This window comes from Alligator mississippiensis, chromosome 10, assembly GCF_030867095.1.
Source record: "Alligator mississippiensis isolate rAllMis1 chromosome 10, rAllMis1, whole genome shotgun sequence".
Lineage (NCBI taxonomy): Eukaryota > Metazoa > Chordata > Crocodylia > Alligatoridae > Alligator > Alligator mississippiensis.
Genome location: NC_081833.1, coordinates 60,322,953 through 60,347,576, shown reverse-complemented (window position 1 = coordinate 60,347,576; position 24,624 = coordinate 60,322,953). Strand labels below are relative to the sequence as shown.

At 38.8% G+C, this 24,624-nt stretch overlaps 1 protein-coding gene across 2 annotated transcripts; it reads right to left on the bottom strand.

Moving 5' to 3' along the window:
* Window positions 1–14: 14 nt before the first annotated feature.
* On the bottom strand, window positions 15–24,303 carry GPATCH1 (G-patch domain containing 1). 2 transcript variants are annotated; one of them, XM_006274300.4, is made up of 20 exons: window positions 24,181–24,303; window positions 22,651–22,785; window positions 22,051–22,136; window positions 21,620–21,780; window positions 21,198–21,295; window positions 20,978–21,033; window positions 20,263–20,505; window positions 19,202–19,349; window positions 15,249–15,328; window positions 13,827–14,031; window positions 12,662–12,949; window positions 10,288–10,469; window positions 9,861–9,988; window positions 9,381–9,517; window positions 8,859–9,025; window positions 5,827–6,040; window positions 4,670–4,777; window positions 3,034–3,158; window positions 1,739–1,887; window positions 15–338 (listed from the first exon to the last, which is right to left on the bottom strand). In XM_006274300.4, exons 1-20 carry the CDS (start codon window positions 24,260–24,262, stop codon window positions 308–310), a joined length of 2,823 nt encoding a protein of 940 aa, XP_006274362.3. In that variant the 5' UTR covers window positions 24,263–24,303; the 3' UTR covers window positions 15–307. The 2 variants fall into 2 exon arrangements, with proteins under 2 accessions (XP_006274362.3, XP_059569843.1); XM_059713860.1 differs by having other exon boundaries at window positions 24,218–24,275.
* Between the last annotated feature and the right edge of the window lie 321 nt (window positions 24,304–24,624).

Here is a 24,624-nt window from a genome sequence, read left to right as displayed (position 1 = left end):
TAAAGTACCAGAAACACCGTTTGTAATGCACAGTTTATTAAAATACCTTAAGTCCCATTTAATTAAAATGTAGACACTTCATTATTCCTGTTGATAATGCAGTCACAAAAAAATCTAAGGGTCTTTCCAGCATTCCATAATTTATATGGATTAAAACTGCAAAGCATCACACAAACAGGTATAAATTTATGCTTTCAAACCAATTCAACATAAATACAATATTTACAGTGCATCAAACTATACACTACATATACATATTTGATCTACCATCATGGAGGAGATCAAGTCATACAGCGACTTCAGCAAACTACCTCTTCGTTATTGGCAGGTCTTTCAGCCTGAAAGAAAGACCATTTTGATTAGTTATAAAGAAAAAAATCAGAAAATGTATTACAGAGTTACAGAGTTTCTCAAACATCACATTTAAACAAAAAATGAAAAAATTGTAATAAAGATGCAAGATTTTTAGACAAATCTGAGGGCCTACAAAATGTCAGTTTGCCCAAGGAAGCCCAAATTCTAGTGCAAAAAATCAGACACAGCAGCAAATTTTAGCTGCTTATTTAGAAAATAACATTTAAAATACTTTTTTAAAATAAAAATACATTTTCTCATTTAAAATACTAACAAATTAATAAAGCTTTCACATGTTCCTAATATATTTTGGGAGGGAAGATGAGCAAAAGAAAGGAAGAGAATTCCAGTTTTTATTTGTATCCCTTTGTTCCAAATAAGGACCTATACCACAGTGAGCTCCCTATACCAAAGGAGGGTGAAGGTGGTACTCTGTACAACATGTTCTTTGGTCAGATGGATTACCTCCACTGAGCAAATCTCTGGAGTACAGTACATTCAGTTCAAGACCAACTTCCATTTTGAGTTGTTTTAGAACTGTATTTTATGGCTTAATTTCTACGCTACTGGTACTACTGTATTCAAAGCCTATAGTGTATAAAAATATTTGAGAGCAGAGATGTCTGAAGTTAGACCAACCAATTTAAATTTTGGTTTTGCTGAACAGGCATGCAAATGATACGAGAAGTTCTCACTGTCTGTGTAGCTGTTTCATATTTGAACCAGCAGATACCAAGTTACAAAAATCTTCTATTGAAGCATGATTTTCTCTGAAGTTTTGGTAACTTGCCAGGTCACAAGAACAGAACTAGCAAGCAGGGGGGTATAACACTGACCACCTCTGACAAACTGGATGCACTGGATTGCAGTTATTCAGTTGAGTGGACAGGATTTCAGCAAGATTGCAGCAGCAGACTCAGATACTGAGAACATATTCTATTGGGCACCAGGGAGAGATAGGTTTTGAGGCTGTTAATCTCGATTACATCCTCTGAAAAAACATGCTAGCAATAGGCTCAGCTGCTCAATTTCTACTCCGTTTATAGTACAAGGATATAAAAATCATCTCGTCCAAAATGACCTTCTTTAACTCAGAAGAAACTAGTTATCTGTTCAAGAACCCTTTTCCCTAGAGAACTTTATCTGAAAATTAGTTTTTATCAGGCACATCTAGATCCTGAAACCAAACATAATTTATCTTTACTGACCTGATTAGCCAAACTTGAGCCATTTTCTACACAAACACACAGTGCCTGATCCACACGTAGTACAAACTGATGTAAATTCTACTGCCTTCAGTGAAGCCACATCTATTTACATCAGGTAAAGATTCTACCTAGCGTTGTTGCTGGATTTGCAAGACTTTCAGTAAGTTATCTATTACCTCCTTAGAAGTTCGTGGGGTGATAAATCCACGTTCATCTCTGCATCACTAAGGCTGTCACTGCTTTCAGCAGTGTCAGAGCTACTGTTTTTCTCTGATTTTTTATTCTTGTGTTTTCCTTTGTGTCTGTGCTTCTTATGTTTCTTTTTCTGTTAAAAAAGAAGAATTGAGACCCTGTTAGTCATATATTTCTTAAGAAAATGGGACAAATTAAAATGGAAGTGCAAAAAGAGCAATTGCATTTTCAAGAAAGCTATTCCAGTAACTTCAGAAAGTAATCCCAAATTTAACTGAAACACACGAAATACTGGTTCTTGCACATCTTCAGCTGTGCAAACTTTAAACAATACAAGCACAAGTTCTCTGGAAGGCAAAGACCAAATACAACAAAATAAACAGATTAAGAAGCATAATTCTGCAGATTCAGCAGACTGCACACAAAGTGAAGATTTATTTCTTATTAATCTAAATAGGAGTACAGAAACAAATTTGAAAGCAAATTAAATAACATCAACATCCTGAAAAAGAACAAAGACAAGCACTAGAAAAAAAGCAAGAACACTATTTAAAATCCTACCACATTGGCTTTTGTTACCCCAATTTCCAAGGTGCTTCCCTTGGTTCACCTCTCATATGCTAATTTGGGGTGACTAATTTTCATAGATGTACATTTTCCCCTTTGGCCACTATCTGCAGCAAGTTAATCCAATGATGGATACCAGTGCTATTTTTGCTTTGACTTTTAAACTTCATCTTTCAACCAGTACTTCACAGCAAATACATAACAATCAACACAACAGCAAGCAAGAAAAGAAGTTCTAAATGTGCATTAATCACTGAGTAAAATACTGCAAATGTGGAAAAAAAAAATCAAAACATTTTTTATTTTCACACTGCTTTGATCATGATACTATTAAATGAGATGTCATGCCCAGTTTCCATAAAACAAACAGCTACTTTGAAAGCAGAATCCCTTTTCTCCCTCCTCCTCCCTCAGTAAGAAAGGGGAACTTGATTATTCCTTGTCTATCTTCAAATCGTGGATTATTTTAATTATGATATTGTATCTCAAAGTCTTCAGCACATATCTCTGTAGCATACAATACACTTAAGCCTATGATGCCTAAACTTCTAAAGGGAAAGAAGCACCCTGATTACAAAATGTTTTGTGTTTGAAGCTAGAGATTTCAAAAAGGCATCTAGGAGTGCTCCAAAATCCCACCTCAGCGTAAATTATAGAATTTTGTTTTGCTCAACTGAGAAAACCAGTTCAAAGAACTAAAAATATTGATCACCTTCTCCTTTTTGTGCTTGTGCTCTCTCTTGGTCTTGTGTTTTTCTTTGTTCTTTTTACGTTTTTCTTTTTGATTCACTTCAGAAAACCTTGTTAGCTGTACTGGCTCATGCTGTTGTACAGTATCTAAAGCGAAAATCAAATGTAAAGAACGAAGAACATTACCCAGTAAAAGACAAGAACAACCTGGATGTTAACTAAAATCATGTGCCACAAGAATACCTACAACTTGTGTGCAGAGTTTACAGATTAACTACCACACTCTTAAGGGAGATTTAAACAGTCTCTTATCTATTCCATATTTAAACAGGTAAGAACAGAGGCATACACCACCATAATCACAAAAATCTAAAAAGGTATAAAAAGACAAGTTGAAAATAATAGCTACACACTGGGTGCTGACAGAGATGGGGAAAAAAAACAAACAAAATCCAACAACACCCCCCCCCAGCATTTTACCAGAAGAGGAATTGCACCAGTTTGATTCAGCTCCGTGGCATTTGTATAACTCACATGCTTCAGCAGGGCTTTTTGGCACTTTCATCTAATAGATGATTGATAAATAATAGCTAAAATCTAATAGCTGATCATATAGCTAAAATTTAATTAACTGATTGAATCAGCTATTGCTGAAATCAGGGGTGGGCAAAATACAACCCACAAGGCCATTCTATTCAGCCTGCGGGGTCCTTAAAAAAAATATAGAAAATTAATATTTCTCTGTAGGACCCAGGGGAAGCCTGGTGGGCTCCAACAGCAGTGGGGCCTGCCTGGCCCTGCCCCCCAGCTGGAAGACCCAGGCAGGGTTTTTGGGCTGGGAGGACATGGCTGCCCCGTGCCAGAACCGCAGGTAAGGTGGGGGGGGGACCACACACACACACGACAACCCCGGGCAAGGAAGGAGCACGGGGGGGGGGGGGGGGAGGAGGAGGATATGACGGCCCCTCCCCACCCACACCCGGTGCCTGGCGCTGCAGCTGCTCATAGCCCGCATGTACCTACTCCAGACAGCCCCATGTGGGTTGCAAGCGCCTGCAGGGCGGGGCAACATGTGTGGTGGGGCCGCTTCCCCCTTCCCCCCCCGCTCAGCTTTTCCCTGGGCTCCTTCCTGGTTCCAAGACATTTGGACATTGGTCCCAAGATGGTGACCAGGGGGCGGGGCACCTGTCAAGGGGTGCGACCCCCATCACACATGGTTTTTTGTTTTTTTTCATATCTGTAAGCAGCCACTATGTTTATAGCAATTTATAAGTAAAATTATAGTTAGGTTAAATATGAATTCTGAATGAAAGGTCACAGCCATTATTTTACTACCACCATTATTTTACATTACTTTACTCTCCACCAGTTCACAACAAGAACTACGCAAGCTCAAGCCTTTTCACAGATATCAGCACACACAAGCCCACACTATGAATTTCCAAAAAAAAAACCCCAAACAAAATATTCTGCCAAAATATTCTAAGGCTTAAAAAACAGGTTTCAACCCTGTAACATTCAGTTGTATCTGTCTGTGCAACACCTAAATGAAGATGCAATCTGTACTTGGAAATACAGCTTTAAAAACTTAAATAAAATATATCTTGTAAATGTTTTCAGCATACAGAATTTATATGTTCAAGGTCTTCAGTACTCACCAGAAGAGAAAACTGGAGGCAATCTCGGGCCAAATTCCCTTTCATCTAGCTTCTCCTTTAAAGCAGATGGCATAGGAAGATCTGGCTCAGGTGTAACCACTGCATGGTCTAAAAAAATAACACATCTACCTTAATTCCAAAATTCCAGTGCTAAATTCCATCTATGCCTGGTCAGATCCTAAATGATAACTTTGTACTTGTCTGTGCAGGAAATTTACACTTAAAAAAAATAAATGAATCAGTCTTTTTTGTATGGAACTAAAACTAATTAAAGTTTATGGGGTACAACTTTTTAGTTAGCAATTTGTCATTTCATTTGTACTAATTAGATTGTTGACACTAATGGCTGAGACCTAGTGCATAGTAACAAATTTTTCAAATCAGCAAATAGACAGACGTCAGTAAAAATTGCTGAAATACAGCATCCCAACATGTCCAGAACAACAAACAAGCCGATACTAAACTTCAAGCTACTTCATGGTAAGCTATTCAATATACTGTAATACATTCTGTCAATGTCAACCTTAAAAACCGGAAAAAAAAACTCACTACAATATTCCACTATTCATTTTTACTCATTAGCAAGGGAGAACATTACTTTCTCCTTCACCTCCATTTGTTTTTGGTGCTATATGTATGGACCAGTAATAAAAAATAGCAAGAGATGTATTTTTAAACAACCGGGCAAAATATATTTTGCCATTATATTAAGTGAATATATTTTTCAAATGAATTCAACTTCTACTTATTTTCAATCCTGTCAAAGTTCCATCACTAAATAGTTATACTTTACCATTTATTTTGCACCTTACTTCAGAGTCACTGATGTTGACATTCCTTACAGAGAAATAAGGGAAATGAGGTCATCTATCACTCTGTTTAGGAAACAGAGGTCTTTGATAATGTCTCTCTAAAAACTATACAGAGCCTATGGTAAAGTAGGTAATGTCTATATAGATAAGGCATGATTCAGCATGGATTTATCTTGGACTGACTCCCTGCACACTGGTGGGATTATGCCAGTCAATTTAAAATTGAAGAAAATCATATTTCAACCAGACCAAATTTTATTAATGTCTAAATAAAATTACTAGAGGTTCATGCATGAATGTTACTTAATGAATTTCATAATTCTGAAGCAAACTATTAAGTACCACCTTGTACAGCAGACGAGTTATCTGGTGGATCAGCACACTTAGTACTTTCTGAGTCTGGCCCTGCAGCAGCTGTTTGATGCTCTTCTTCATCACTTTCTTCCTCAGAAGAGGATGATTTTTCATCTGAGGAACTGGCAAAGACAGCTTTAAATAAATCCATGGATGGTCTGCTTTCTTCTTCTTCTTCTTTCTGATCCACACTTTCATTAACTACCTGCATAACAGTACCATAATGAAAGGATTTAAGCACTCAGGAGAGGAAAAAAAAGTCCATCTCTATTAAATTAAACAAATGATTTCAACATCTTTAACAGAAGCTTTATTAGGATATTAGAACCATCACATTTCACTGTGAAACTGAAGTCCATAAACTCAAAAACTCTTGACCCAACATTTTAAAACCCAGAGTTAAACTCCTTTCCAATAAAAAACAAACAATATAAAGTATGCTTTTCTATATAGTTTGAACAGATCACTTGCAGTAAAGTGGAATACTAATACATTTTATTTTCAAGTCAGACTCTAAATGTAATTGCTTATGGTGAACTTAAATGAAAGAAAAAACCCTCTTCAGAATGCGCCTCTTTCCCCATTCAAAGCAGAGTAAAAGCAAATTCTATCCATGGAACTCAGCGGGGAAACCAGATGGAATTCAACCCCACCTGCTGGACTCATTCAGCCCCACCTGCTGGCATCATAGGTTTTACTATTCCACACTATACTTGCTGTCCTTGGGCGCATCCACATGTGCATATTAATACAATGCAATAACCTCTGGCACATAAACTGCTGTGCTTACACGTGCGCCTGGGACCACAATATGCTAAGCTGGGTCAGCGCAGCCCAGACTTGCAGAGGGCCCAGGGGTCAGCTTACCAGCCTGGGGCTGCTCTGACCTCGCTCAATATACTATGGAAGGGCTGGGGCATATGTGTACTCCAGTGCGGGGCTAGCCAGCAGGCAGCCCCTATGCTGAAGCACCCTCAGCCAGCCACATCAGTGTCTACATGTGGTGCTGCAGGGTGAAAAACTACACAGTAGGGTAGTATTTGCATTTACAGGTACTACCCTGCTGTGGAGTTTATTAGTTTACTCCAGCCTAATAGCCTTGCATGTGTAGATGCCAAGATGTTTACTGCAGAGCTAATTAGTCTACTCCGCAGTAATCATCTCACATAGACATGCCACTTGTATACGAGTAATAAACCACAATTCAGGTAAGTGCAAATTCTACACTTCCTCCTGCACCAAAGTGTGTTGAGTCAATGTAGTCTTCATAACAATTCAACACAGAAAAATCTATATGACCTCTCCACCTCTCTTCTAGTTTGCTCCAAGTTCATTGCTGGGATGGAGCAGAGGGACTTGCATAGATTCCCCAAATGGTGCTCACCCATAAAAATTTGGGCTAGGTCTAACAAGGTGTAACGTAAGTACATAAACTAAGATTTTATTTGATATTTGTTAATCCATTTTAGCTAAAGAAAACAAAATAACTAAACCAAAAACAGTAACTTTTCACTACTGAAGCTATTTCACTAACAGGGTCAACTTTTCAAACGGCTTCCATTGGAATGTCTGATTTTATATAATTCAAATAAAAGGGATAATAATCTCTTGTCTCACACTTTAAATTGGGTAGTTTGATACAAACCTGGGAAGCTCTAGGGGTTATCTACAGAAAGCCTCCACAAATAGTTACTGAATATAGCAGCAATTTATCAAACAATAGCTAGAGTTCAAATTAATTTCCTAATTCATATTTAGACCACATTCAAGCAAAATTTCACATTGATCAGATTACTCTGTCTGCCTTTTCAATAAAACAAAATGAATTACTTCAACAACATTTATCTCAACACGAGCTTTGAATTTTTCCCATATAGGACAAAGATTACCAAAACCTCACAACTTGTACCACTTCTACTCTTATTTCCAGTTGTCAAGACTACCCTCCAACTCATTATTCAATTAAGAGTCTTTGTGGCAACTAGGTAGACAAAGTTCTTTGAGTAAATCTGATATCTTTTATTAGACCAACTGGAATAGCCAGAAAAATTCTTTGCAAGCTTTAAGGTACAAACACCCTTTCTTTAGACAGAGGGAGCATCTGCAGTTATGTGCTCTCCTGGATGGGACGGAAGCCTATATTGTGGCACCTATATATCTTCCATGAAATGTGTTATGTTTTTAGTCGTCTAGAAATTAGCCTCATCTTTACAAATTGGCAGTCCATGGATCACAGCTGAGAATCACGAATACTGAAATAATCATTTATCTAGAGCAAAGAGAAAGTAAAAAATGCGAAGTTTCAACACTCTGTACTTTCAAGTCAATTTCCCAGAATCTCTAATAATCTCAAATTTGCTTCTCCCATAAGGGAATGGAAACTTAGAGTTTCTTTTTCATTGTTCTAGGGGGAACTATGCAACTGTACTTTCCCCAATTTCCTGCTGGTCAGAGGGAAAGTGCAGTTCACCTTCTATTTATCCATGACCAGAAAATGGATTCCTAGAATTCCAAGATCCACAGGATGTCAATCAGAAAAGCCTGGTTCCTTGACTTTGTTTTCTGACTTTCCCTTCTTGATAACATGATGCTACATGAACAATGTTGAGCAGAACTTTGCATGCCACTATCCCTGGCCCATCAGTGCTTAAGCTCAGAAAACATGAACCTGAGTAAGTCTGTTACAGCCCCAGGAACTGGTGTGTATTTGTGTATATATAAGCTGTTATGAAGTGAGGTCTATGTATTTGTAGCGCCTGAAACATGTGGAGTCCCAAGGACGTACTATGTAGGTAAAATACAAAGGAATGTACTATATGCACTTCCATATAGTTGCACCCAAATATAGACCTATCATCCTTCTTCTCCGTGTTGCTTGTGTGGCACTACTATTTTAATATCATTGGCTCTCAAAATGAAGGGTACTTCAGAACATAAAGCACAGCTATAGGAAAAGATGTCAACAACAAGAAGGATAAATATAAACATAACTGAAAATGTCAAACTTTGTGAAAATTTGCTACCTTATTAGGAAGAGCTTCATTTGTTCTGCTTTTGTCTTTCTCTGTTGCTGGTTCTTGTTGCTGCTGAACATCAACTTTTGATCTAGCAAGACTAATAAACTCACTGATGGAATCCTTTTTCTTTTTCTCTTTGTCAGATACATCCCATCTTGATGGTTTCTTTGGCTCTAAAATAGAGAAGTTTACCAGCATCCAGGTTAGTTCCATATTAAAAATGCTGCTTCATTTTGTGGTCTGTTTAATCATTTCATAGTACTTGGTCCCTCATTACCACTTATATTTTTTTTTTAATTAAAAACAAAAAGATCTATATTAACCTTTATATCCAGATGATTTAAATTAATACAATCCCAACTCAAGTCATTGATCTGGCCCTATGGTTACATCTAAATTAGGAAGCTTTTGAAAAGATTTTTTTCTTTGTTTATTGGAAATTAATCTTGGTATGGATAGTCCACAATGAAAATTTCAGTATTTATATTATTAAGTATTAGAGTTATAGGAATAAAATATCTCACTTACTGTTAGGATTGGTAGTCTGTTGCATTTTTTCATTTGTTGTTTGAGTTACAGTTGTTGTAGCGGTCTCCGGTAGAGTTAAGAAATTGAATATAGAATACTTGTCACGCTTCACTTTGGGCAACCCAACAATAGATGAACTGGAGGAAAATTAAACGTTTTGTTAGTCATTATTTTAATGAATGGATCAATGGACAACTCTGGAATCTCCAATTATCCACAGAACAAATAGAGCACATACATGTTACCCTGTCTGTTGGGATTATTTAAAACAATTTAAAATAATTCTCCCTAATAGGCTTGTCCCCAGAGGAGTCCCTCTAGTTTAGTTAAAAAGAATGCTTTGCAGCATCTAATCTGAGAACAAAGAAAGGAATATAGTCTCCAGAAATGTCAATCCAACATTTCCCTCAAAAATTATGAATTAAAAAAAAAAAAAAAAAGTATTTTGAAAGCATTAAGATCTTTGATTTATCATCTTACTCAGAATAGGGATCAGGAACATTAAATCTTTTACACAGCAGCTTCTCAGGATGCCACTCAAACTTATCTCTTGTAAGCTTGCCAAACATCTTCATTTTCACAGCAGATTCTTTGTCATCAATATCATTCTGTAAAAATTAGATATTTTTATTTTCTAGAGGAATATGAGCTTCTTGAAGTGCTTGCTATTGCTGTTGGTTTGCTGTAATTCTAGCAAGATAAAAGCACGCCCAAAAAATAAATGCTTAACTACTGTTATCAGAACATTGCTTTATATACAATATTTTGTTTCTAAATACCAAAAGAAATGCAGGGCAACAGAAGAGTATTTACATTGTTTATCCTACAAAAGATGCTTTAAAGAAACCGTATGTTTCTGGCAGTATTAAATGACTCAGGATTACTGCAAGTCATAAATAGCACATACCTCTTGGTCTCGAGGAACTTCTACTTTTTCAGTGTCATCTTCATACTTGGCTCGGGTAAACCTAGATGACAGGGTTGAGTTGGAGGATTTGTAGAACACTGCTGCACGAAAGAATTCTTCCTGCTCCCTTCCTTGCTCCCATTCTGTCATGCTTGGGTCTAAACAACTCACCAGAGTATCTACTACAAGTTAAGAAAGAGAAATGCTTAGCAGCCCTTTAGAATTACTTTAAAATACAATAAATTTTATGTGTGTTTAATTCATTTTGTGATTCTTTCAAACGATTCCAAAACTTAGATTAATATCTAATCTAATCCCATCTCTGTAAGTGTCCAATTAATGTGTACTTGAGTATTAAAAATGCTATGAACTTAGGAAGCGCGAGTAGTCCCTGGTTAATTCCATTCTCCACAGAGACGAGGAATGATTGTCCAAAACGATAATATTCGCATTCTATTTACCTAATTAATCTCTGTACTATTGATGTCTTTTTCTTGCCCTTTAAAACACATGGCAACAAACTCCGAAGAAAAAAAAAAAAGAAAAAAAAAAAGAAAAAGAAAAAAAATCCTGAAAACAATCTACAAATCTGTTAGAAGGTTTAGATTTCCATTTGGGTTCTCAAATTGACATTTTGGTCTCTAAAATATGTACAGTAATAAATACAGAAAAACTCTTAAAGTAAACTGTTTCTTTCCCTGGTTCCACAGTGTTTACAAGGAACATATTTTGGCTCCCATTTGCTTCTAGAGGAAAGACAAGCCAGTCAAAAAGCCAGATGATTTTCCAATGTGAGGTTGTTGACCTTTGAAGTTATTTTAAGATTTCCTACATTTTCATCTTATTCTACCAATAATGTATTTAAGAGGAGAGTTCTATTTTACAAAGTAATAGCCATGCTCCGAGTAGATAAACTAAAGATTAAAAGACAGATCCATTTATCCCAACAAGATAATTAAACTAGAAAATTGTCTGGAACATTGGTTCTTAGTTGAGGTATTGCAGCAGCCCATGGTACTGTAATGCAGGTGCTGCAGCAATGGCATCCAGGTAAAACTGCCCCACACACAGGGCTGCAGCACACAATACAAGACAAATGCAATAATCCTAAAGCAGGCATGACAGCTGGCTTGGACTACAGCTCTTCCCGGTCCAGCCCCCACAACCACACTCCTCCCAGAAACAGAGGCACATAGGACAGTTCCACCTGTCCCAGACACCTCTCTCCATAAGACACTATATATGGGGTTGGACCAGAAAGGTCTACAGCTGAGCTTCCCCTCCTGCCCACTTTAGGCTTATTATCAGAGAAGCATAATGCAAGAGGAATATATGCACATGCTTCCCAGTCTGGCTGTACATACCACACACGGGGCAACTTCATCTGGAGGCAACATCACCAAATTAAGAAGAACTGAGATAAGTCAAGCACAACTTTGGTTCTCAACCAAAGGTACCACCACATTCAGAAAAGTTAGGGAGGGTGACCTGACTCTGAAAAGGTTGAGAACCACTGAACTAGAAAAACAGTGCACCACACTGTCGGCATCTACCATTTGTTTGGTTTCTCTCTGCTTTGTTGGAATCTGCCTCTTACTCTCCAGGACCCCACCAAAGGAAGCCAATTTGATTAAAGTACCAGCTCAATGAATGAATACAGATAACCATACAGGGTTGAAATCAAGACTGTAAAAGGGAAGCAAGAGAACCCAAATATGTTGGCTGTTTAGCTGAGTTTCCTGGAAAACTTCACAGATGTTGAGGTCCACAGACATGGAGATTAATTGCTAAAGCCAAATACAACTGCTCCATTTTCCTGATACACTTGCACAGTAGGAGGGAAGATGTCATTAATTGCCTGAACATCACAGAAGAAAAAGAAATCCTTGAAAATAATCAAGAAATTTTTGTAACTGAGAATTCTCTGTGGTTGTAAGGAACAAAACATATTCCAACAAAAGGCTAATGCAACACTCCTGTGGAATTTGATCCCTTTGTGCTCAGAACAACAAGGTCTGATTACAAAAGAAAGGTTAGTATTAAAAAACAGTTAGGACACAAAGCTAGAAAGAGAACAAGAGGCATGTAATTTAAAAGACTGTAAGAGCATTGTATGGCCTATGAAGTTGTGAACTACATTAAGATACGATAAGAGAAACTCCGATGCATATCAGCAAGGCTCTTCACGCACCTAAATTTGTAGCTGTCCCACAGATGGAATTTCACATACACCAATTTGTAAAGTAGACAAAAGGAAAGTGTCATGGCATTCAGTAAGCAGAATTTGTTTGTTAGGGCCCTAACACAGTTGAAAATTTTAGAAATATTCCCCACAAAAAATTGTGCAGAAAGGTCATGACCATTTGTTAGTTACCTTTTTGTCCTTTTTTAAGGCTCTCTACATAGTTTTCATAGCGCTTCTGTTTTTCTGGATTTTTTGCAAATGGTTTGAAGTCACTAGAGCCAGCAGTTGCTAACGGCTCCCCCAATGCCATATGCCATTTCTGATGAGGGCTTTCTCGGGAAGCTGACTGAAATCTACTATGTATGGACTGCTGAGGCAATGGTTTTGTTTTCAGCTGTTGTTCAGATGCTTGTTTCGCTTCTTTGATTCTCTCTCTGTCTTTCTCTGACAAATACTCTAAAACAGAAGGAGCTGGACCTGAACAAAGAAAGAGCAATGGAAAATAAATGGAAAGGAGAAGTATTTGAAACTCTACCATCATGAATAAAAATATACTACACATTGGTATTATTCCCTGTCTAAACAAAACCATTCGTATGTAGAGGATTTTTGTATAGACATTCACAGAAAACACAAATAATCAGTGAAAAATCAATGGTCTAATCGTTAATATTATATGCTAATATTATGCAGAAAATCTCAAAGGGATGTTTTAAATGACCTTTTAAATACAGGAAGTGGCTTACTTGAAAAGTAACCTTTACTGCAAAGTTTTACTTTGTATATTATATATATTCACATTAAACTGTAAAAAGAAAATAAAAAAATAATCTAATATTACAAAAGCTTAAGCCTGTCAGTCTGTCTGTAATGCTTTATTTGCACTCTGATTGGCTGACAGAAACAGCCAGAGTGCTCCAAGCATGGGGGAGTGCTGCCATTATTCCGAAGCCATGTCAAGGATCGGACAAGGCGTGGGGGAGCCAAGGCAAGCGCTCCCACCCCACTCCCTGTAAGAGGCAGAACAGTGGCAGCATGGGGCGTTAGGTGGCGGCACTCTATCCCAGCCCCTCCACCCCGTCATTCTTGATGGACAATTGGCTAGTGTGTGTGTATGTTACACACACACACACGGTTGCATCTTGAGCACATGCACAATAAATTATATTTGGGAGTTAAATCTGCCAGATTGTGAAAGGTATTTTGGTTAATACAATCTGTGTCTTTAATTTCATTTTTAATTAAAATACATGTTCAAGACCATACGAAGTATATTCAAACTTGCAGTCTAGTCAGAGGTAAGAAAATCTAAAATTACTGTGATGAAACAGCAATTGTATCATCACATATGTACCTTTTAGAGCAGTTTCTCCTAACAAGTCCCTCCTCTGAGATGCATTCAGCGTATGCCTGCTTTGCTGTGCTGTATCACTCTCAAGCTTTCCAGTAGATTCCACCAATGCCTTCAGTAAGGAGGAGTTTTCACTGCAAGCTGTTATCACAGGTCGAAAGTAATGGACTGGTCTGTAACCCCTTGGCAGGTCAGGTGGTGGATAAGTCTTCCAGAACAAATAGAAAACATACTGACCACTGTCAGTTTATCTTATATAATTTAACAATAGAAAGGAAAGATGTAGAGTATCAGTTTTATACATGTACAGTATTAACTGTACAGTATCAGTTAATCTGAGTCAATAAATCAATTGTATTGTAATATACAAACATGTTTAAATTTGGAAAAAATAGTTACTGAATTGTCAACGTATAAAAATTACACCAAATCAAAAATTAACAGGAGTTAAGAGAGGTAGTCAGCCATGTTAGTCTGAAATCAGGTAGAAGTCATGGCAGGGTAACACCTTAAAGATTAACAGGAGTTGTAAGAAGTTAGCAATCATGTGCAGCTTTCAACTTTAATTCAAGAAAAATATTTTGAATATTGCATAATAGCTATTTCACCTTCTTTAATCGTGTGCATTTTGATATATTTAAAAATGCAATAGGTATCTTCTGGCTTCTCAAACACCTTCAGTTGCTCCACTTAAACCCTATTTTTCTTTCTCCCATAGTAATATCCTTGAATAAGAAGATACCTCCAACTGCAAAACTATATTCAATAGATTTTTCTTGTCCTCTGTTCTTTAGGAAAAATATTACATTCTTTATGCCTGAACTAGCCCATTCTACACTTATATCAATATAGCTTGCATTTAAAATGAAGTCCCAAAAGCAGGGTTTAAGCACTAAATTAATTTGTTACTGGCAGAATAAGTTGATTGTGGGGGGAGGAGGAGAAGGGGGGGAAAGGTGTCTTGACTACTGAGAAAACATGACGCTATGTTTGAAAGACATAGAAATAGAATATGTAAACTGTTCCTTTAGGTTAAATCAACCCAACTGTAAAAATAGCTGTCAGGCTCAGGGAGCAAGTTGAAAAACGTTTACCAAGTCCAGTGACTGCACAAATTTCAGGTTCACATTAACAGTCTGAAAAAACTTTAGTCCTGGTTGTTCTGGGGGGTTTTGCTGCTTGCCTATTCCTATTACAATATATTGGAAGGCATTAGGATACAGTAATAACAAGAGGACTTGCTGTTAAACTGTGTATCCCTCTTTGGTACTACATTGGAATTCTTTGCATTTTTGTTGCATATGCCATATAATTACTATTGACGTGGACAAGACTATTAATTGCATTTGAACATGCAATAGAGAAAAAATTAGATTAGCTAATCTATCTAAGAAAACCCCAAAAAACAAAACCTGGTTTACTTACCTTGCTTGGAGCTGCCGACTTAGATGCTAAAGAAAAGCCATCCAGAATTTTTCCAATATATTTTACTTCAGCTTCTAATCCTATTAAATGAGGATAATGTTACTCAGCATTTTCAAAGCCAACATCCTAAGACTTTTTTAATGAAAAAGTCAAAAGATACTAGGATTAAAGGATGCTGTTTCAGAGAACAGTGTCCTGTTTTTTTGTTTAAATTCGGCATTTCTAAACAGTTCTCAGGTTCTGTTTATGCCTAGGCGGGGTTTTTGGGCAACTCCAAGAGCAGCAAACACCAAACACTACGAGTGCCTGTAGACATGCTGGGAAACTGCTTCGACATGCTGTTAATTACAACGCGTCAGAACAAATGCGATTAATCGATTAACGGAGTCTGCTGGCATGTTGTAATTACCATGCTCCAGCAGCCTCCTGCATCTCGTGCATCAGCATTCCCGCACTTCAAAATGGTGGCAGGGGCACTTAAACTAAAGCTTGTCGAATAAGCTTTAGTTCAAGCACCCCCACTGCCATTTTGAACACTAATACACAAGACACTATGGCATCTTAATTAAAGCAGCTCTTGGAGCCGCTCTAGTTAAAGTGCCCCTCTACTCCACCCCATCTCTAGAGCATATGTAAATGTGTGCTAAAGGACCACCTTCCCCTACAGATATTAGCCCTCCTGTATAAGAGCTAGAGCTTTACTCCCATGACACAGACATTTCAGAAGAGGCACTAGATCAACTTCCAACTCTAAATGTACTGGCACAGCTAGACAAAGAACCAGCAACTTACAGCCCAACAACTTAGCAAGGCCATAGACTCTAGCAAGCAAAAAAGCACCAGGGGAGGATGGCATCTCAGCTGAGGCTCTCAAATACAGGAAGGCTAGCCTGCTACCACATCTTTATCAACTAGTGTACTGCTGGAAGGAAGGTCAAGTACTCCAGGACACGTGTGATGCTAACATCATCACTCTCTACAAGAAAAAGGGAGACAAGGGTAACTGCTACAACTATAGGGACATCTCTTTTCTCAGCATCACAGGCAAGGCTTTTTTGCCAGAGTCATCTTGAAATGCTTGCAAAAACTTGCTGACCACATCTACCCAGAATCACAGTGTGGATTCAGCGCAGGGAGATAAGTGGATATATGCTCCTTATGTCAACCACAAGGAAAATAAAGAGAACAAAATAAGCCACTGTATGTAGTATGTGTTGACCTGATAAAAGCCTTCGACCCCGTCAGCAGAGCAGGTTTGTTCAAGGTCCTGGTAAAGACTGGATGCCCCCCAAGATTACTCTGCATGATGTACTCCTTCCATGAAAACATGCAAGCCACAGTTCAGTTTGATGGATCAACCTCTGACAGGTTTGAGATGAAGAGTGGAGTGAAGCAGGGTTGTGTTCTGGCACCCACACTCTTTGGGATCTTCTCTATGTAGCTGCACTACACTTTTGATGGCTTGAAGGAAGGCATATACCTTCACACAAGATCAGATGGCAAACTCTACAATCCATCATATCTAAAGGCCAAGACAAAAGTCACCATCTATCAGTTTTGACAACACACTTCTTGAGGCAGTGAACAAGTTCCGCTATGTTGGATCCACAGTGAGTGACAACCTATTACTGGATGAAGAGCTAAACATGCACATCAAAAAGCCAGCTACCACTTTCAGCAAGCTCTCCAAACAAGTCTAGAACAGGAGTAAGCAACCCCTGGCACGGGTGCCAGAGTGTGGCATGCAAAGGCATCTTGCATGGCACATACACCTTGGGGTAGATGGTGGGGAAGGGGTCAGAACGGTGCTGCCACAATATGGATTGGGCCCTAGCCACACCAACGTCTTACAAGTCAAGTTTGTGGGTGTTCTTAGCACTCTGCCCGAAAACACTGCTGACGCCTGGTCTAGAACAAAACTCACAATCGAAACTAAACTGCTTGTGTACAAAGTCTGCGTCCTCAGTGTCCTTATGTATAGCAATGAGACATGGTCAACATATGTATATCAAGAAAAGAAGCTGAACAGCTTCTACCTGTGCCGCTTACAGTGCATCCTTAACACGAAGTGGCAGGAAGAATTACCAACAGAGAGGCCATTGCCAAAGCCAAACATTCCTACACTGCTCAAACAGCAGCACCTATGCTGGCTTGGCCATCTTCACAGGATGGAAGATGGGCATATCCCAAATGACATCTTGTCTGGGCAAATCACAGGTGGGGAGAGTAGGGAACCCAAAACTGTACTTCAAAGATGTCTGCAGGCAGCATATGAAGGCTTTGGAATCAACCCAAATCTTTGGGAGGTCTTAGGAGGAGACAGAACAAAGTGGCACTCCCTTCTCTATCATGGAGTCCAACATCATAACAAGAAATGGTCACTCAAATTGCAACAGAAACATGACTGAAGGAAACAGCCTATCAGTACAGTAGCCCCTAATACCATGTACACCTGTGACCACTGTGGCAGGATTTAACATCAGTCTTTATAGCCACAAGAGAAAATGTGCCACCAGTCAAAAGAATAACTGCAATATCCACCACCACTCGCTGATGAATGGATGCCATCATAAGAGTCCCATTCATTATTACTCTCTTATAGCAGCCACCTTTGGTGGCAATTTTTAGCTGTACATTTATGCAGTTTCACATTTTAGTTTTTATAAGCAGTTAAAAGTTGACACTTTTAATTAAAAACAATCAAAAACAGAGTTTAAGTTTGCTAAATGTAAACCATTCTGGATAAAATTATCTATGCCAAATGCCCAACCCAGGATGAATGTGTTTGAAAGAATGTGGCTAAAAGACCTGTTTCCAAAAATGACAACACAGAAAAACTAAGTCTAGCCCTTCTTTTTTTTTTTAAAAAAAAAATCTCATAATCATTTGGTTGAGAAGTTCTGTCACCTCATGCTTTAGAGCAGGGGCTTGACTTTGGCATGATAGTGGCTAGGGCCAACTTCAAAGCTTCTAAAAGATCTCTGTTCACACTACATACTGGGCACATCTACACAAGATGTTTACTGTGGAGCTGCCTAATTAGCTTTGCAGTAAAGTCTCAAAGTCCACACATGCAGCCCTATTAAGCCACAGGAAACTAATCAACTCCGCCACAGGTTACTACTTGTATTTACAAGTACTGTCCTACAGCGGAGTTCTTTAATGCACAGCATTAAGTATGTGATTATATTATTAAAGATTTTATCATAATGCATACATGCAAGGCAACTGAAATAAGGTTGCAGAGGCAATCTAAATTCTAGTGTATCCAACCTTTGTGTTCTTTTAGCAAAATTTTGGCATGTAATACTTACTTATTATCGACATATATCATACAACTTTGAAATGAGCAATGTTTTTCTGCATTTTCATTGTGAAGGTGTTTTTCATTTAGTACTTCTCCTGCTGTAGCAAATTTATCTGAAAACACATTTTCTAGCTGAACTGAGGTTTTCATTTACAGTAAAAGCTCTGTTATCTGGCATCCCCCGGGAACGGGGGATACCGGATAACAAAATATGCTGGTTAACTGAGTGGCCCGAACAGGCGTCCTTGCCTGTTCAGGCCGCCACTTCTTCTGCTGGATCCAGGGCGTCACTGCCCCCTCCCACAGCATTGCTGACACTCCCGTGGGCCCTGCACAGCCTACTTTGCCCCGGGCCGTGGGAGCTCGGAAAATATGAAAAGTACCACGGTGGGAACTTCTGGTTTCACTTTACCTTACAAGCCAGCATGCCAGTTAATAGAGCATGCTGGCTTGTAAGGTGCCGGTCAACGGAGCTTTTACTGTAATATATATTTTTGAACTTCTAGTAAAGGAAGAGGTTAGATAAAGTGATCAGATTGCAGGGCTAGAAAATAACAATCCTTATCAGATTTGGGAAATAGAGATGAGTATTATCTTATTTATTCCTACAGAGTTAAAACTTAATTCGGATTCTCTTTATTCTTACTTTTCTTGTTTTTATATTGGTTTGGTGCAGTCCAGCCATACAGTCCATCTCCAGGTTCCTCGTCTTTTAGAACGGTATCATATTTGGACAATTTTTCAGTAGCATAGATATCATCATCATCATCTTCTAAAGCTCCTACGCCAAAAGCCTGAAAAACAAGATTTCAGGTTTAAAATCATTAGAATCTGAGAACTTCAAATGAACTGCTTCGTCTTTAAAAAGTCATGCAATAGCACATATCTAGGCAGGCATACTCTCTGGTTGAAATTAAACTACACTCTTGAGACCAGCTCAGTGGCTTATACTATTGCCAAAATGGAGACCTACAGTAAAAAAGCAAACATGTTCTCCCGCTGCCCAAACAGTGAGGGACTGGCAACACTTGAGTTAGAGGTATGTTTGACCCCGTTTCTTGTAAGCAGCAAGATGAGCTTTCTAAAACTAACTGATACAACCTAAAGTCTGAGTGGAGTAACACAGAATAGCACTGTAACAATAGAAATATCTCCATTTATGGCACAAATGTCAATTGTTTTGAGTAAAAGTCTAGCCCAAGGACACACTAGGAAGTACCAGGTTTGGCCCTTGGGGGTTCTTCTGCAACTTTCTGAATACCAACAATGAAGAAAAGGTAAGGGTGTAAAAATATTTTAATTTCCCTTTCCTACACAAAATAACTATTGTAATAATGCAAAAAACCTGATAGTTATCTCCTTCAACCAAAAAAATGCAACTATATCTGAATCCTGAATTTAACTTGGCTTTTTTACTTGCCTAGTTAAATCACTTTCCCATCCTGTACTTCAGTTGCCTCATTTTAAATCTACTATAATTATCATCTTGCCTCTCAAAGTCATTTCAAAAGTTTCATTTATGTTTACGCAGTGCTCTGAGTCTAAGAAAGAAGAAAACAGACTAGCACAAACATGGTTATTAATGGTAATTGCATTTTCAATATACTTAAAAAAATAAAACTTTTGTTTTATTTTTGTATGGGAGAGAAAAATTATTTTAAACGATGCTGCAAAATAGTACATGCAACAACACTGCAACACTTTTACCTGGCCTGAGATACCCAGTTTTCTTCCTTTACGATTCCTCACATCACCAAGCAGATTATTTGACTTCTCAAAGTCATCATCAAGAAGATTAATGTGTTCTCCTGAAACCCCAAATAAGGCCAGGGTAGGGTCCAGACCCTTGTAACCAAGTCCATGAACATTCTCTTTCAAAGTCAACTGAACAGGCATTACATCTCTGGGTGCAAATGTCACATTCTCTGGCTGATAGTCATCCTCTTCACCCTTTTAGAAAATTAAAAGTCCATTACAAAACACAAGTACTTTAAAACCATACTATTTGGGTTGGTCTAATAAAAGATATCAAACTCACCCAAGGAACCTTGTCTGCCTTAAAACCATACAGCATTACAAATATTTGTTCCATGATAAAATTTACTTAAGACGACGCTACATTTGGAAAACTTTCAGAGTTCCCTAAACATCTGATGCCAAATTAGTGAAAGAACTATATCAGGTTTATGTTAAGGAGTCTTAAGCAATTTAGAAATATTCTGTCCATGAAGTAGGCTGTAGCCTTTGAAAGCATATGCCTTTCTGATGAGTTAGTCTTTAAGGTGCCAGCCTTCCCTGCCATGTGCCTAACTTCAGGCTAACTACCCTTCTCTCATTTTACTAAAAATATTACTTACAAGTGTACAAGTAATTTTAAAAAAAATATAAATACCAGCAGCAAGAACTTTTGCCTACACAATACCTCAGATCCAGACGCTCCAGGTGGTAATGCACAGCCATATATTTTTACTGTAGGATCTGTAAAAACGCAACAGCACCATATTACACTATAATTCTTTATTAATTATGCCTCAGTTAAACAAACACTAGAGCAAATGAAAAGTTTTTACACAGATAATCTTAATACCCAGAGGAGAGTACAATTTTCTGTTTTTCAAATTGTTAAAATTAACTGAACGTACCAGGTTGTTGCTTGTTTGGCTTTCTCTTGACTCGAGGTCCAACTCCTTGTCCTTCTTTCCATCCCATTTTTCGCAACAATTCAACACCAATTGTTATTCTACAAGAAAATGTAAAAGCAAAAATTTATACTGATGATTTTTTTAAATATTCACAGTGGAAAAAAGATAAACTTATAACAGTATGGATCAGGTTTTCATAGCACAGTTTTCTGTAAACACAATTCTCCAAGTATTATCTTTTGCCCATGTAGATTGCATACAGAACTACAAATGATATGCAGTACAAATTTGCATGTCAAAAACAAGCCAGGTGGATCTCTTTGAATATTATATTACATGTATAATATAATAAGTCACACTAAGCGTAGCAGTCAGATATGTTTCCTTGCCAATACAGAATTGCATTTTTTTAATCTGCTCACCTTGCAGGTGCTATTAAATCATCCAGCACACTGGCTCCTGGGATGGGTTCAGCTACCCCTGCAATCTGTCTAGCTTTCTCTTTTATTCTGTCTTTGGTTTTGGAAGCGAAGTCATCTGTTGTCGTAATTTCTTTAGGTGCTATCCCAAATTCACTAAGATCCTGAAGAAGAAAAAAAAAAAACACATCATGGAAAATTTCTAATAGGAAATAGTTTTTTCTTTATGAAAGTCACCTTTGTTAATTCATACTGAAAAGAAAAAGTAAGGCCTCTGTGTTTTATGTTTTAAAAGAAGTTTAAAAGGAGATAGGCGTTCAACTCCTACTGACTTTTAATGGAAGCTGAGCATTTCATTTCTTTAAACACTTTTGGAAATCCCAGATTCATCCAGTCCCAGTTCTAAGAAATGTATGTTATTTTTTTAAACTTACTTCTTCATCCATAAAATCTTCTGGTCCAAAGGCTGTTTTGTCTGCTCTCTTCTGACGTGAGGATAAAAAAGTTGAAGGTGCCCATCCTTTAAAGGAAACAAATAATTAAGCACACATATGATAATAAACTTTGAAAGCAACAAGGAAAGATTACATGTAAAGCTACATCAACAAAATATTTCTGCACTTACAGGCAAAGCATTCAGAGGGTAAAAGGTTCAAGGTTACTTTACCAGAGTGGTATTACCATTTGCAGGTGACAACAATAAAGAAAAGTTAGGTAACACTAGTTTACATTTATTTTCAGAAAAAAAAATAGTGTTTGTATGTTCTGAAAATAGAGCAAGGCTGAAAATCTTCCATAGAAGGAACTAGTTTCAGACACAGTGGGCATGTCTACACGTTCATTAATGCACCATAGTTACTGCACATTAAGTTCAGCACTTGTTACAGCGCAATAGCGCCAGTGCACACATTTTTTAGTGATGCTGCTGCACATTAGCATATTGGCACTGTTTCTGCCATGACATGTTACTGTGCAGTATTATTGGGCTACTGAGCGTTTAACGTCTTGTGTAGATGTGTCCAGTAATATCTTACCTTCTTTTGAACCAACAGTGTTGAAGTAGCCAGCAGAGAAGCCACCAGTAAAAGCTCCATGAAAACGTTTGTATCGTCCCTTTTCATCTCTAACAGTCTGCTCTTGAAGAGGAACTGGCTTCTTAATATGTTCACCTTCAATTAGAAAAAGAAATAACAATGGGAAAGTTAATTAACCTGAATAAAATATAAAACTCCCATTCCTCTCAACAACTGTTTTCTCCCTGTGACCAAGAACTGGTTTAAATAGGAGATACCTCTGACATGACAAGGATTGAAGTTTGCATAGTAGCGCTGTGCACTGCCAAAACTATTGAAAATGGGAAATTATTACAGCAAGAGAAGAAAAAAAAAGAGTAAGGGCACAGAAAACCAGTACAGATTACCTATTCTAATCTCAATTTCGTCAATGACTTCTTCTGTGGCCTTAAATAAATTAAATCCTATCTGCCTCATGAATGTCCTAGCCTGAAACTTGACAGAATAATACCTATCCACCTGCTTCGGACAGGGCGCTCTGAGGACCACATACAATGTTCTAAAGATAAAAAAGTGTTAAGTTGACTAATAATTGTATCAACCTGAAGTTGTAGGAAACTTTGGAAAACAAGATGTATGAAAGAGAGCAAGATAGATTTACACCTTATGGATAAACCAAAATATGTACATGTACATATACACATATGTATACAAACAAACACAAGTGCATGTGTATATACACATACACACACACACACACATATATAAACAAACACAAGTTTTCATGGGCTGAAGCTCACTTTATCGCATGCTGCAATGATGTAATACGATCAGCATCTGATGAAGTAAGCTTTGGCCCACAAAAGCTTGTGCTATATCTATATAGATGTGTGTATGTGTGTGAAAGCTTGTGCTGTATCTCTATTGATAATAGAACTATAGATATGGCAGAAGCTTTTGTGCACGCACATACTGTCTCTGGTTAGTCTCGAAGGTGTGGATCTACCCTGCTTTCTACCTGAACTACATTGCTTTGCTCAAGGACGAGTGACCCAGGTCTGAATGTAACCAGGGCACTGGGGGCTAATAAATGATCCTGGCACTGCCAATAGCCTGGGGGTGCTGCAGTGACAAGGAATCGAGGTCAGCTCTGCATCTGCAATCAGAGCAGGCCCTAGGAGACGGGTCGTGTCTCTGCGCAGAGGCAGGTGCCTGCTCACATTAAGCTGGGCACACGGGGCGTATCAGTGACAACACCACATTTTAAACAAGGAAACCCCAGTGGTTTCTCCACTCAGGCCGTGACAACTCGGGTAAGAGCGAGGGGGGGGCGACAGAGCAGGGACGGGCCGCAGGCCCCGGCCCCTGGCTGAAAGGCCTCCCCCGCCGGGGGTGGCGGCGAGGCAGCAGCGCAGTAGAGCGCGTTTGAGGAAACCTGTCCCCCGCCGCGCTCCGTCCTACCTGGGCCTCCCCCTTTCCCCCCAGCTTAAAGATTAACAGCGAAGCCTGGCGGGCGCGGCCCGAGCCAGCGGCTGCCTCCAGCGGCCTTACCCTCGGCCAGGGGCCGCAGCGCGATGCCGTAGCTCACCAGATCCTCCTCCTCCTCGCTGTCGCTGCCCGCGGGCGCCGCCATCTTCTTGCTACGGCGACCCGCGAGGGACGCGCCCCTCACGTGGGGGCGGGGCGGGGAAGGGGGCGTGGTCGGGAGCTGTGTCCTAGGGCCGTTGCGTCATCAGGAGCCGAGGGGGTGGAGCTAAGCAGTCTCCCGCGCCCTGCCTGGGTGCTGCCTCCACGTGAGAGCCTGACCCTGCGGCCGGGGCGTGAATCGTGCCAGGAGCCCTCCCATGTCCGTAGCCAAGATGTCTCTTGTTCCTGAGGGAAGAGGCCCATGTTGCCAGATGTACATTCATGATTGTATTTGCATGATCATTTCAACTCTTGTACCCTGGACAATGCACGATAATGTTTGAGCCAGTTAATTGATGCAAAACCCGA

What these genes read in the sequence shown, in the direction of transcription:
- GPATCH1 (XM_006274300.4), bottom strand. Translation starts at nt 24,262, where the DNA reads ATGGCGGCGCCCGCGGGCAGCGACAGCGAGGAGGAGGAGGATCTGGTG. An exon ending in AACTGGGTATCTCAGGCCAG is followed by an intron (nt 19,350 to 20,262) that starts GTAAAAGTGTTG and finishes CTTGTTTTTCAG; the next exon opens with GCTTTTGGCGTAGGAGCTTT. An exon ending in TAACTCGTCTGCTGTACAAG is followed by an intron (nt 4,778 to 5,826) that starts GTGGTACTTAAT and finishes TTATTTTTTTAG; the next exon opens with ACCATGCAGTGGTTACACCT.